The sequence below is a fragment of the Fukomys damarensis genome, unplaced genomic scaffold (genome assembly GCF_012274545.1).
Source record: "Fukomys damarensis isolate Sample0158 unplaced genomic scaffold, DMR_v1.0_HiC HiC_scaffold_37, whole genome shotgun sequence".
Classification (NCBI taxonomy): domain Eukaryota; kingdom Metazoa; phylum Chordata; class Mammalia; order Rodentia; family Bathyergidae; genus Fukomys; species Fukomys damarensis.
The window spans coordinates 9793175-9806043 of record NW_022900949.1 but is presented as its reverse complement, the minus strand read 5'-3'; the positions used below and the strand labels follow the sequence as shown (position 1 = coordinate 9806043).

General features: G+C 56.7%; 1 protein-coding gene across 1 annotated transcript in view; it reads right to left on the bottom strand.

Moving 5' to 3' along the window:
- Nucleotides 1-6163, bottom strand: part of Lingo3 (leucine rich repeat and Ig domain containing 3) — a 9803-nt gene extending 3640 nt beyond the window's left edge. The window contains 2 exon segments of the mRNA XM_033759622.1: nucleotides 1-144; nucleotides 4747-6163. The exon segment at nucleotides 1-144 is cut by the window's left edge and continues 162 nt beyond it. Of these exon segments, the coding sequence (XP_033615513.1) occupies nucleotides 1-99 (99 nt within the window). The 5' untranslated portion in view covers nucleotides 100-144; nucleotides 4747-6163.
- Nucleotides 6164-12869: the final 6706 nt, after the last annotated feature.

The window sequence follows — 12869 nt, the reverse complement described above, 5'->3', positions numbered from 1 at the left end:
GACTGTGCACTCACAGCGGGCCGGGCAGCCCTGGGCAGTGGGTGGCGCCGCTGGCAGCAGTAGGAGTTGCAGACTGAGCACACGCAGCCAGCAGGTCATCGTGCGGAGCCTGGCCTAGGGCCACACCAGCATCCTCACGCGCACCTGGGGACCAAGCAGTGTCAGCACCTCGCTGCGGAGCCTCCTGACCCAGCCCAACCTCTGAAGAGGTTCCAGAGTGGTACCCCAGCACGGGACCCCCAACTCCACCTCTGGGGGTCTCCAGGCAAGAGAACTGAACTCTAGAAACCTGCAGGCAGTATGGCCAATGGTCAGAAAGTGGAAACGGCCCAGGTGCCCCTGGAGCGCGGGAAGGAACGCACATGGCCTGGTCCATTCCCACGCGGGAATATTACTCAACCAGAAAAAGGAACGACACAGCTGTGACGCTTATCACAGTACGGGTGGAACTTCGGGACCTCATGCTCAGCGAGGGACGCCAGAAACGGTGTGGGCTCCCTGGACCGGAAACATCCAGGGCAGGTGAATCCAGAGACAGGAAGAGGACTGGGTGTGGGGAGGGGATGGAAACTGCTCATGGGGATGGAGTTAGAGGGGCGGATGGTTGCACAACTTTGTAATGTATTAAACCCTACAGAGTTGAACTACACTTTAAAGGGTGAGTTTATGTTATAATATGATTTTTAAAATTTACTTTTTTTTTGGTAGTACTGGAGATTGAATCCAGGGCCTTTGCACTGAGCTACAGCCCCAGGCCTTTTTTTTTTTTTTTTTTGGTTTGTTTTGTTTCTTTGAGGCAGGGTCTCACTAAGTCACTAAATTGCCTTGGTTGGCCTGGGACTTGTGATTCTCCTGTGTTAGCCTCCTGGGGATAGGGATTACAGGGTCATATCACAACTCAGCTCTGTGATGTGAATTTTTACCTGCACAAAATGTCTTCAAAGAGAGGATTCACTGAGCTGGAGAGGAGCCATATGAAGGTAATGTACAAGATTTTGTCGAAAAGGATATTTATGTTGGTTAACTTTTTTTTTTTGTCCCGGGGATAGAACTCAGGTCCTAACTTGAGAGGCAGGCGGCAGAACCACTGAGCTAAACCCCTGGCCCTGTTGGGTACCTGTTATCCCAGGTAGTTGGGAGGCTGAGGCAGGACAATTATAGGTTTGAGGCCAGTCTGGGCAACTCAGTGAGTCCCTGCATCAAAATAAAGGTTTAAAAAAGTCTGGAATGCAGCTCAGTGGTGAGCGCTTGCCTAGCATATATGAAACCCTGGGTTCTGTCCCCAGTACTGCAAATAAATAAAGAAAAAAAAAGGCCAGGTATGGTAGGGCTCTCCTGTAATTCCAGCTCTCAGGGGGCTGAAGCAGGAGGATCATGTGAGTCCCAGGCCAGCCTGGGCTATGTAGTGAGTTTGGCTAGCCTGAAATATATACTGAGATCCTGTGTCAAAAAACCAAAATTTAAAAAAAAGAGATTTATTGAGTGCTTATTTTATACTGATTTGAGTACACTGGTGAATAAGTCAGCTGTGGATTTTTTTTTTTTTTTTTTTTTTTTTGAGGGCAGGTTGAGGCAAGGTCTCGCTATGTAGCCCAGGCTGGCCTCAAACTCGAGGCGATCCTCCTGCCTCAGCCTCCTAAGTGCTGGGATTACAGGTGTGCGCCACCACACCTGGCAGCGTGCTCTTGCTCTTCTGGGGCTCACATCAATAGGCTGGGGACACAGATGGTTCTAATGTCTTCTTGTCCCCCCAAGGGTCTGCCCAGCCGAAAGTCCTCCCTATCTTCCCCCTGTTACCCTGTTTATCTACATTGTTCTGACCACCACTGGAAGCAATAGTGTCATAAACCCCTGTTGCCTGTCCACACGCATAAACTGGACCTTCAGACCCCCAGGCCCCCATTTCCCCCTAGGATGCCCTCTTCCGGGTCCTGAGAGCTGTGCCCAGGACACAGCCCAGCTTGATAAACACTTCCCCACTCTTTCCTTTTTCTTTACTGCGCTGTGAGGATGAACCCAAGGGCTTTAGCAAGCTGGGAAAGTGCATGCCCAGCCCCAACACTGACACATCCAATCAAAACAGACAAGAACCAAGCGTGGGGATGTACACTTTTTATCCCAGCACCCTGGAGGCTGAGGCAGGAGGATCCAAAGTCGAAGCTCAGCCTGGGAAACTTAGTGAGACCCTGTCTCAAAATAAAAACTAAAAAAGCTGGGGATGCAGCTCAGTGCAAAGGCCCTGGGTTTAGCTCTCAAGATTGCAAAACACAAAACAAAACAAAAACAAAAAACAGGCCATGAGAGCAAAGGATGCCCTGTCCTAGGCTGTGTGAGGGTCAGCAGGATGATGATCAGGGCTGACTTCAGGCCAGGAGTCCGTGGTGGGCTGAACGGTGTCCCTACCGACTAAGGACCTGGTCAAGCCCTGCTCTCAGGCCCCTGTTCAGAAGAATTACTGGAAAGGGTGTCTCTACAGTTGGGGTCAGGTCAAAACGGGTCACACTGGATGAGCTGGCCTTTGTACAACGCCTGGAGGCCTCCCAGCAAGGAAATTCGGAGACCGAGACTCACGTTGGGGGATAGAGCAGAGACTGCAATGATGTGCCACAGCCAGCGGACATCTGGAGCACTGGGATGCAGGAGAGCGGGGAAGGAGACCCTGGAGCCCCGGAGTGAGTACGGCCCCGCCCAGACACTGGCCTTTGCATTCTAGGCCCCGGAGCTGTGAGCCTGGGGTGCAGCCACCCCGGGAGACTCACACAGACCCAGAGCGGTGGGGATGGGGTGTTCCAGGCTGGGTGCCACCTGTGCAAAGGCCCTGAGGTGAGTGGGCGCTAGCATTGAGTCCCTGAGGCAGCAACATTCGACTCTGTCTCCTGGCTGCAGCGGCCTCACTCCTCCCCACCAACTCTGCCTGGCTGCAGCCTGGCTCTGGGGGTTGAGGTAGAGCCAGGCAGGCAGGGAAGGAAGCCAGATGGCCCTGCTGCTTCTGCTGAGAGGTTATTTTCAGCAACCAGGCAGCTGAAGCCCCCAGGCATCTCTACCCAGGTTCCCCAGCCTGGCTCTTGGGGACCCACTGAACTCCCACAAGGGCAGCATCTGCCCCTCTACACACTCCTGAGATTTCCCGGTGAGAATGAGCTCACGCAGAGCCTGAATCTCGGCCTGGTTGGTGCCGGTGATGGAACAATGGAACGGGACAGCTTCTACCTGAAGTTGTAGTTGAGGTGAGGTCACAAACCAGGCACAGGGGCACGCGCCTGCCATCTCAACACCCTCTGGGAGGCTGAGGCAGGAGGATTGCAAATTTGAGCCTTAGCCTGGGCGACTTAGTTTCTTTTTCGGTACTGGGGATCGAACTTGGATTCTTGGGCTTGTGAGGCAGACGACAGCACCACTGAGCTAAATCCCCAGCCCTGCAACTTAGTTTCTTAGCGAGACTCTGCATCAAAATAAGAAGGGCTGGGGATGGAGATCAGTGTGAACCCGCTAGGCTCAATCCTGAGAAGTACAGAAGGAAGGGAGGGAAGGGAGAGAGCAAGAGGTAGGGAGAGGAAAACAAAGTCCACCAAACCAAACAACAAGAACGACAACACAACGCCGGGGGATCTATCAAATACACTTTCTTTCGGACACAGGGTCTCGCTGTGTAGTCCAGGCTGGCCTTGAACTCCCTGTGATTCTCCTGCCTCAGCCTCCTGACTGCTGCAGTCACAGCCACGTCTGCTGTGGACTGCAGGGAGACGCACACGTACCAAGTCAGCTGAAACCTACCCATATGGGGGTGGGTGAGTAGGACTCCATCACCTAAACGGTGGTTTATCAGTTTACGTCTCCACGGGAGATACGAACCGGAGGGAAAGACCACAGAAGCCCCATTCCATGAAGGGAAAAAAAATCGAGGTTGCCAAGCAATTTCAGGCAGAAAAATCCTACTCAGGATAAAATGAAACATCAAGTGAATTCTAGATCTGGGGACACGACAGGACACGTGCTGATGTCCCCCCAAATGCCGGAAATCACTGGCCCCGTGGAACTGCCTGTGTCATGATGGCAAAGTGGCCAAGGTCACTGAGAACGGGGTCGCAGCACAGGGCATCAACCCCAACAACCCGAGGGGCCTTCTGGGCCTGGACTGGTGCGCACCGGACGTGGCCTAATTTCCCCCTGTGCCGGGGCTTTCTGTGTCTCTCTTTCCCCGCACTTTGCTGCAGACAGAGGGCAGGGAAATTGTGTCCCAGGAGGGTCCGGAGGGCGAGAGCCGCCGGTGTCACAGCCCTACCCGCCTCCTGCCCTGCCACTCCCGCCATTCCCACCTTAAACCCGCCCCTCTCTGTGGCCTCTCCTGGCAGTCACTTTCAGCCTGTCCCTGCAATGGGGGACAGAGGCTCGGCAGCCTATGCCGGAGGGGGCCCCTGGCAAGAAGGTGGGTGTGGAGGCCCATGCCTATAGGGCCAGCACTCGGGAGGCAGGAGGATCCCCATGTGTTCGAGACCAGCCTGGGGTACATAGCCAGACCTTGTCTCAAAAACAAAAACAAAAAACAAGAAAAAAAAAAAAAAAAAAAAAAAAAAAAAAAAAAAAAAAAAAAAAAAAAAAGAGAGAGAGAGACTCCTGGTAGGAAGAGCTGCTGGGTTTTTCCTCTGTGGGAAAGAACTCCACACCGTTAGAATGAAATTAGAGCCCTGCCTGTACACCCGCCCATCCCCTCCATTTCCCTCCTGCCCCGTCCTCCCTCTGCAGCACCTCAGGCTCCATGCTGCCCCAGGGCCTTTGCGTGGCTGTTCCTCCGCTGGGATGACTCTCCTGTTCCCTCTCTACCTCACACTGGCCTCGGCTGAAGTGTCAGTTCCCTGGTTACTCTTGTGACAGAGTCCACATCGCCAGTGTCCCTGAAGTACCAATCAGAGCTCTGCTCGACGCTGCTGTCCCCCCTGGAACTGTGAGGATGGTGATAACCATAACGGTGACAGCACCAAATCCTCCCTTAGCCCCTGCTCTGCCCCGGCCCTGGGACAAGGGCCCTGCCCGGATTGTCTCCTTTCACCCCCACACGACCCCATGGTGGGTCCCCCTGCCACCCCACTTTACAGATGGCAACACCAAGGCTCAGAGCAACCTAGGTCACCTCAGTGTCACACAGCTCATCCTGAGTGGTTCGGAGAGGGATCTGCTGGTTCGTTTACGAGACAGTCATTAAGCGCCCACAGTGTGCCACACACGTGCCCTGGACACAGCTGGGACCAAGACAGACTTGCTGCCTTTGACTGGGACACAGACAGTGCCTTCTGCATGGTACGGACCACGGTGTGACAGGGAGAGTGCCTTGTTTGATTTTTGAAAGAGAGTCTCTCTATGTAGCCCATGCTGCTGCCCGGAACTAATGAGATCCTCCTGCCTCAGCCTCCAGACCGAGTGCTGGGACGGCAGGTAGGTGTCACCATGCCCCACGTAGGGGAGAGTGTCTTCAGGAAATGGGTGCACTTGGCGTGGTCCTGGAGAGGGCAGAGGCAGGTCTGGACACCTCCTCCAGCACTGAGCACCCCCAGACACGTGGGCCGCGGGTCCCCAGCAAGCAGTTGAAGTCACGCCCCTGCTGCTGGGCACCATTTGGGTGGAAGCCCGGCCTCCTGGGTGGGCAAGACCCACCGTGATCCCCTGAGTCCCTAGGCTGTCCTCTTTGGCCCCACCCAATGTCTGTCTCAGTGCCACCATTGCTGCTCGAGGCCATCTCCTCCATCCTAGCCACAGGGGAAAACCTTCCTGACTCTCAGGACAGAAGCCTCCCCGTGACCTGGGCCATAGGACCCTGCAGAAGGCAGCCTCATCCCGGCCACGGAGACCCTCGCCTGCTCCCTCTGCCTCAGGACCTTTGCACACCTACACCGTGTTCCTACTGAGCTCAGACACTCAGTGAAGGTTCATGATGCTGGCTGTGCTCCTCAGAGGATGACTCAGGGGCCGAGTTGACTGTTGTTGCCTCCAAGACTGTTGGGTGCCCTAGGAAGATGGCTGCTTACTTCTCAGTTGTCACTCGGTCCTGCTGGTTGGGAGCAAGAAAGTCTCTAGGGAGAGCTGGGTGGCACTCAACCTATAGCAGTATCTGATCTCTCCCTTTTTCCCCTCTTTAAAAAATATAAATCAGGGGCTGGGGACTTAGCTCAGTGGTTCCACTGCCTGCCTCAAAAGTGCAAGGTCCAGAGTTCAGTCCCCAGTAAAAAAAAAAAAAAAAATCCAGGCATGCTGGCACGCACACCTGGGATCCTAGGATCCTAGCACTTAGGAGGCTGAGGCAGGAGGATTGCTGTGAGTTGGGGCCAACCTGGGCTATACAGTGAGATCTGTTTCAAACAAAAGAAAACCCCAAAAACAGATCAAACACAGAACCCTTCAGCTTATGAAAATTTAAAATGTTCTGTGTATGCCTTCCCATTAAGCTCCATCCCCAGCCTTTTGAAAAATTTGAGACAGGGTCTTATTAAATCTCTGAGTTGCCCACGCTGGGCTAGAACTTTCAATCCTCTTGCCTCAGCCTCCCAAATAACTGGGATCACAGGCTTGCACCACAATTGATTGATGATTAATTCACACACACACACACACACACACACACACACACACATTTTTTTGGTGGTACCAAGGATCAAACTCAGGACCTTGGGCTTGTGAGGCAGGCAAAACACCACTGAGCTAAATCCCTGCCCTATTTATTTATTTTTGAGACAGGGTTTTGCTTTGTAGTCCAGGCTGGTCTTGAACTCACTATGTAGCCCAGGCTGGCCTCTCGAAGTGATCCTCCTGCCTCAGCCTCCCAAGTGCCAGGATTACAAGTGTGTGCCACCGTGCTCGGCTGCACCATGATTTTCAAAGCAGCCTCACAGAATGTGGATAAGGACAGGCAGGTAGCTCTCAATACTGACCGGTCAGAAGTTGCCCAGTCGCAGCTACTGAGAGGCCAGCAGGAAGCCACAATCCTGACTTGCTGTGTGACCTCTGGTGACAACTGTACCCTCTCTGGACCTTGCCTGTCAACGTGCAGCCAGAAGAGCTCTCCGGGACACCGGGCAAGCTCTGGCTCTATAATTACTCCCTGGACGAGAGGACAGCTGGTCCCTCGAGCCTGCCTGGCTGTGACCTAGTTTCCCAACCCTAACCTATCCCTCCTGGCTTTACCCATCATTTCCTCTGCTGGAGGTTGGTGGGGACAGAGGAGGACTTGCAGCCGGAGTGAAGCTCAGGCGCCTCTCCTGAAGGGTCTGGCGCCCCAGGCCAAGGGGCTGCTTCCCACCCTTAGCCTCCTTCGCTGTGTGGCTGGAGGGTGCTTGCCTGGCCTCTCTGGGCCTCATGTTCCTAGGCATTCGATGGTGGCAGCACGGGGCAGGCCACCTTGAGTGGAGGTTGGGGAAGGAGGTCACAGCCAGAAGCTGACTTTTCCCCCAGACCTCCCTTCCTCAGAGGAGGATGGGGCTGGCCGCCCTGAACCGGCAGCCTTTCTGTGCTAGTCTCCCCATAGAAAGGGCTCAGAAGGCCAGGACCCCAGCTCCTGCTTAGGTGGAGGTCTGAATTTTTTGGTACGGGGGAATCGAACGCGAGTCCTTGTGCTTGCGAGGCAGGCGGCAGAACCACTGAGCTAAATCCCCGGGCCTTTCTGTTTTTGTTTTTAGAGGCAGGGTCTCAATACATATAGAGGCCTTAACGCATTGTGTAGCCAAAGTTGGTCTTGAATTCACAGCGATCCGCCTGCCTCAGCCTCCCAAATGCTGGCATGGCAGGTATGCGCCACCACACTCAGCTACTGGATTCCAGTCTTAGCCCCTCTTCTGGTAGGAAGACACTGGACCCACAAGACCTCCTGAAGTCAACCAAGCTGCTCAAGAGGCTGAGGCAGGAAGATCCAAGTTCAAGCCTGGGCAACAACTTAGGGACGTATGGAGACCCTGTCTCCAAATAAATGGGGTTAGGGGCTGGGTGTGAAGTCTTCCCGGTCAGGAGCGTGGACGCTGCAGGGGTGAAGGGCAGGAGAAGGGACTGCGCCAGACAGGAGACGCAGGCAGCCGGGCAGGCGGCTTCCACCTTCGCTTTCTCTGTCCCTGCAGGCCCCCCCCTCACTCTGTACCCCAGGGCCGTCCGTCCATCTCCTGTCGGCCTCCCGGACGGTGCACTGACCACACCCACCCGCAGCTGTCAGACACCATTTGTCCCCTTGGCCTGTGGCCTCCGCTGTGCCTCCGATGTCCCCACCTCACACCGGAAACACTGAGCTGTCCCTAGCTCCACCCTCCCTGCCTGCAGCCCCCGGGCACTGCAGGGGCTGAGCCGCAACCCTGGCCTCCACCTGCTCCAGGCCAGGAGAGCTCCGCCATTCGTGACAGCCGCTTGTGTCCCCAGACATAGCCCAGTGTCCGCTGGAGGACTGAGCTGCCCTCGGTGACAGTCCCCGCTGTAACATCGCTGGCCCAGAGCATGTATCAGGTCGATGCCCTCAGACAAAGCAGGATGCGTCTACCTGACACAGAGTGGGGAGCAGAGCCCAGAGAGGGCAAGCGACGTGCCCAAGACACACAGCAGGCAGAGCAGTTGCACATCTTCAACATACATCCCTGCAGCCTGTTCCTTCCTTGGCTCTCCAGGAAGGCAGCACCCCCATCTCCCACGGCACCCTGACTTCTTTTTTCTTTTCTTAGACGGGATCTCGCTATGCAGTCCAGGCTGGACTTGAATTCACCACATTAGCCCAGGCCGACAGCAATCCTTTTGCTCCAGTCTCCCCAGTGCTGGGATCACAAGCCTGTGCCACCAAGCGCAGCTCGGGGGGGACCCTGACTTCCACCTGCTCCGCCAACACAGAAGCTTTGGGGCCAACAAAGCCAGCGTGGCTTCAGGTAACATGGACAGGGCAGGGACCCGGGACCGGCCTCGAGCACCCTCTCTGGGCTGCTGCAGATAAGTGGCCAGGAACAGCTACTTCTGCACCCCAGCCCTGTGGGAAAGCCCCAAACCTCAGCCCTCTGCGGTCAGAGCCTCGGCCCACTCGGCCTTCCAGATGGAACTGAGGCTTGGACACGTGCACGCCCGGTGTTCCTCAGAACGGGACCGCAGTGAGGAGTAAGCAAAGATCCCATTGTCATGGAGGCTCCAGTCAGTAAAACAAGCACACGGCGACACTGCTATGATCGCTAGACAACCAGGGACGGCTGCTTCCCCAGAGAATGTCACCTCCTTCTCTCTGCACCTTAGCCAAAGGCACAAGGATGAGCCACCCTGGAGCAGGCACAAAGCCAGAGTCAGGCATAGTGGCCCACGCCTGTCATGCTGGCACTCCGGGAGGCCGAGGCAGGAGGATTGCAAATTTGAGCCCAGCTTGGGCCACTTAGCGACTCATCTAGACCTTGGGTCAGAATAAAGAATAAAAAGGGTTGAGGATGGAGCTCAGTGTAAGGACCCTGCGTTCCAGCCCCAGTACTACTCAAAAAAGAAAAGAAAAGAAAAAAAAGCCCATGTCAGGGCTGGCGGACTGAACCTTCCTGCTTCCTCCCCCGCCCCCGGGGCTGATCCATGTGTGTGAGGGAACGGGGACCCTGCTCAGGCGCCGGCCTCCAACATGTGCACCACGAACTGCTGGGCCTCGGGGGTCCAGGAAGTGCATTTCAAGGACACAGGCTCATTACCACGCAGGAGAGGCCGCAGAGGGGCGGGGCGGGCAGGCAGCCTTGACCAGGAGGGGAAGTGAGGGCCGGGCCTGCGCGAACCCTGCTGCCACTGACCACAGGTCTTACGGCCTCCTCCCAGCCCAGTGCAGCCTGAGGGGGTGCGGGCCACTGCGGTGCCCCAGCCCACAAGTCTTCTGTTTGGGGCTTTTCTGGAAGTAACGGGACGGGCTACCACTTAGTGCTTTTTCTTTTATTTTCTTTCTTTTCTTTTTTTTTGGTACTGGGGCTCGAACTTGGGACCTTGAGCCTTTGAGGCAGGCATTGGAGCAATCCCCAGCCCTGTGCTTTTTCAGTTTTTGGTTGTTCTGGGGATGGAACCCAGGGCCTCCATCTCCAGCCCTTTTTATTTTATTTTATTTTTTTTATTTTGAGACAGGGTCTCACGAGTCTCTACATTGGCCAGACTGGGCTTGAACTCAAGATCCTCCTGTCTTGACCTCCTGGAGTGCTAGGATGACGGGTTTGCCCCTAACGCACACCCACTGCATGCCAGGTGCTGTTCTCCTTGAACAAAACACAAAAGTCCTGCTGCCCATTGTTACATAGTGGCTGAGCTACGGGGACGATTAACAGGGAACTGGGGCCTGGGGTCAGCACAATGGTGACTTCCGAAGATGTTCACCTCCAAATCCTGGGGCCTGCGGCCTTGTCACCCACCACGACAGAAGGGACCCTGCAGGTGGGGTCATGTGGAGGAGCCCGACAGGGGGTCACCCAGGGCCATCCAGGGACCCCTGAGAGGCAGCGGGAGGCCGAGAGAGGCTGAAGATGCCATGCTGCTGGCTCCACAGATGGAGGACGGGGCCACAAGCCGAGGGCTGTGGGCGCCTCTAGGAGCCGGGATAGGGACCAGGGTTCTCCCTGGAGCCTCGGGAGAAGCAGCCCTGCCCTGGCACCTAGACTCAGCCACGGGAGCCTGTGTCAGTCTCCTGACTGCACGACCCTGACATACACAACTGCGAGCTTTCAGGCCACCAGGTGTGGGATGACCTTTTTAGAGCAGCCTGGGACCCTCGCAGGGCACCACCACCATTTGGGAGAGGGAGGAGGGACGAGGCCTCTCCAGAGCCTCCCCTGTGTCTCTGCAGGACTGAGGAAGGGGCACATCCTCTGTGTCAGGCCCAGGACAGGGACCTCCTAGGGACTCCCCCCCCGGGGTACCAGCTCCAAGCCCCTGCTCCCCCAGGTTACCTGCACACATCCTGCCTCCTGTCCCTCTCAGGCCACGGGGTGCTGCAACCCACCCCATCACCCAAAGGGGAGAGGCTGGAGCCATGTGTCCCAGCCTCTGCCCCCACCACAGTCACCCCCTGCTCAGTGTGGGGGCCCAGCCTCACACAGCACTTGCCTCTCCGGGGCCCACTTCTGGGGACACATTGGTGCTCTCTGAGGTCCAGTTTTGGGGACGCACTGCCAGCCCCCCAGGACCGGTATGCCCTCCGTCCTAGATCTAGGCCCTCCCGGGGTTTTGGACCGTGACAATTCATTAAGCCCTAATTAGTCTCCATCTGCTATTATTCCCTGTCAGCCCTTTGGGGGGAAGGGGCCTCCCGACCCACTTTCCCTCTGTAGCCTATGCTCAGGTGCTGCCCATGAGCTTCCGGGGGGCGGGGGGCCCTCGATCCACACCCACTGCACCCTGCAGCTGCTGACCCATCAGTACCAAGGACGGATAAGGAAATCTATTGCAGAGAACTGGACTCTGAGGGTCCGAGTGACCCCAGCTCACACACGAGTCCTTGGCTGGACTGAATCAGCCCGGAACCCACATCGGGCACCAGCTCCTTTTCATAGAATCCCAGCTCTTCGCACCACCAGGGCCCACGAGTGCCACGTGGGGAGGTGGGCGGCTTGCTGGGCCCTGGTGTCCTCTAGCGGGTGATGCGGCGGTGACTCAGGGGTGCCTGGGGGTGACAGCGCTGTGGGAGTGGAAGACACATCCAACCTCAGCTCAGATCTGCTTTCTTTTCTTTTCTTTTCTGGGGGTTACCGGGGATCAAACTTGGGACCTTGCACTTGTAAGGCAGGCGGTGGAACCACTGAGCTAAATCCCCAGATTTGTTTTCTGCCCAGATCTGTTTTCTGTTCCTGCTCTGCCTGGTGGCTTTGGATGCCGGGCCGCCCCCGGGGGTGGACAGCAAGCAGTGTCCACCCCCATTCTGCAGATGAGGACCCCGAGACCCCGTGTTTCTGAGCATCTGTGTCATGGGCTGTGCTGGGGCTTGGTGACCCGCCTCTCCCTTACCCTGCACTCACAGAGGGGGTGATGCTTGTCCCACAGCGCCAGCAGAGACAGGGAACAGAAAGGCGGGTGAGGAGGCTGGGTTTAGTGCTCCTGAGCTGGATGTCCCCACCTGGGAACCCCACACCATCCAGGTCCTCAGAGGAGCCCCTGGGGTCTCCAGTGGCTCTTGCTTTGGTTCACAGGGGACACAGAGCGGGACAAAGTACCCTGGCCCCAGACAGCCCTGACTCTAGGAACCAGTTTCCAGCAGGGTCCTGTGCCTTCAGTCACTCACAAGCTGGCTGCTGGCTTCCTCCAAGGAGCCCTGAGGGGGCTGCTACCTCAGTTCCCTGTCCCAGAAGTCCCCCCACCAGGCCCCTCGATGGCTCTCCTGTCAGGGTCACTCCACACCAGACCCCCACAAACAGCAGGCTCACTGGGGGTTGCGGGTTAAACGTGCAGGTTCCAGGGCCCTGTCCCCAGAAATTCCCATCCCTCAGGACTTGGGGAGGGGGAACAAAACGCACTTCGGTGCCCCAGGCATCAGTCAGGAAGCTCAGTTGTAAGGGGTCTGCGGACACCGATGGACCCGAATCTTTTTTGTGCTCATAATGAGGCACAAGATGCTCCCCCGCAACTTGTTGAATGGGGCTCGCGGCACCCCAACCTCCAGGCCAGGCCCAGAGGCCCCGGGGCACCCAGGCCAGACCTTGGAGATGGACAGAGCCCCCCATTCCCCGACACAGGCCCGCAGAGCAGAGGCTGAGCCCCGTACCCCGAATCCCTCGCTCCGATAGCTCAGCTCCGTAGGCTCCAGCGACGCTGCCGAACGGTGTAGACTCCAGACACCAGACACCCCGTTTGCCTTTCTACCGTGCGCCCCCAGAGCAGGGGCACAGAGCGGCGGGCTGAGGGCTCCTTTCCTACGCTGGGGG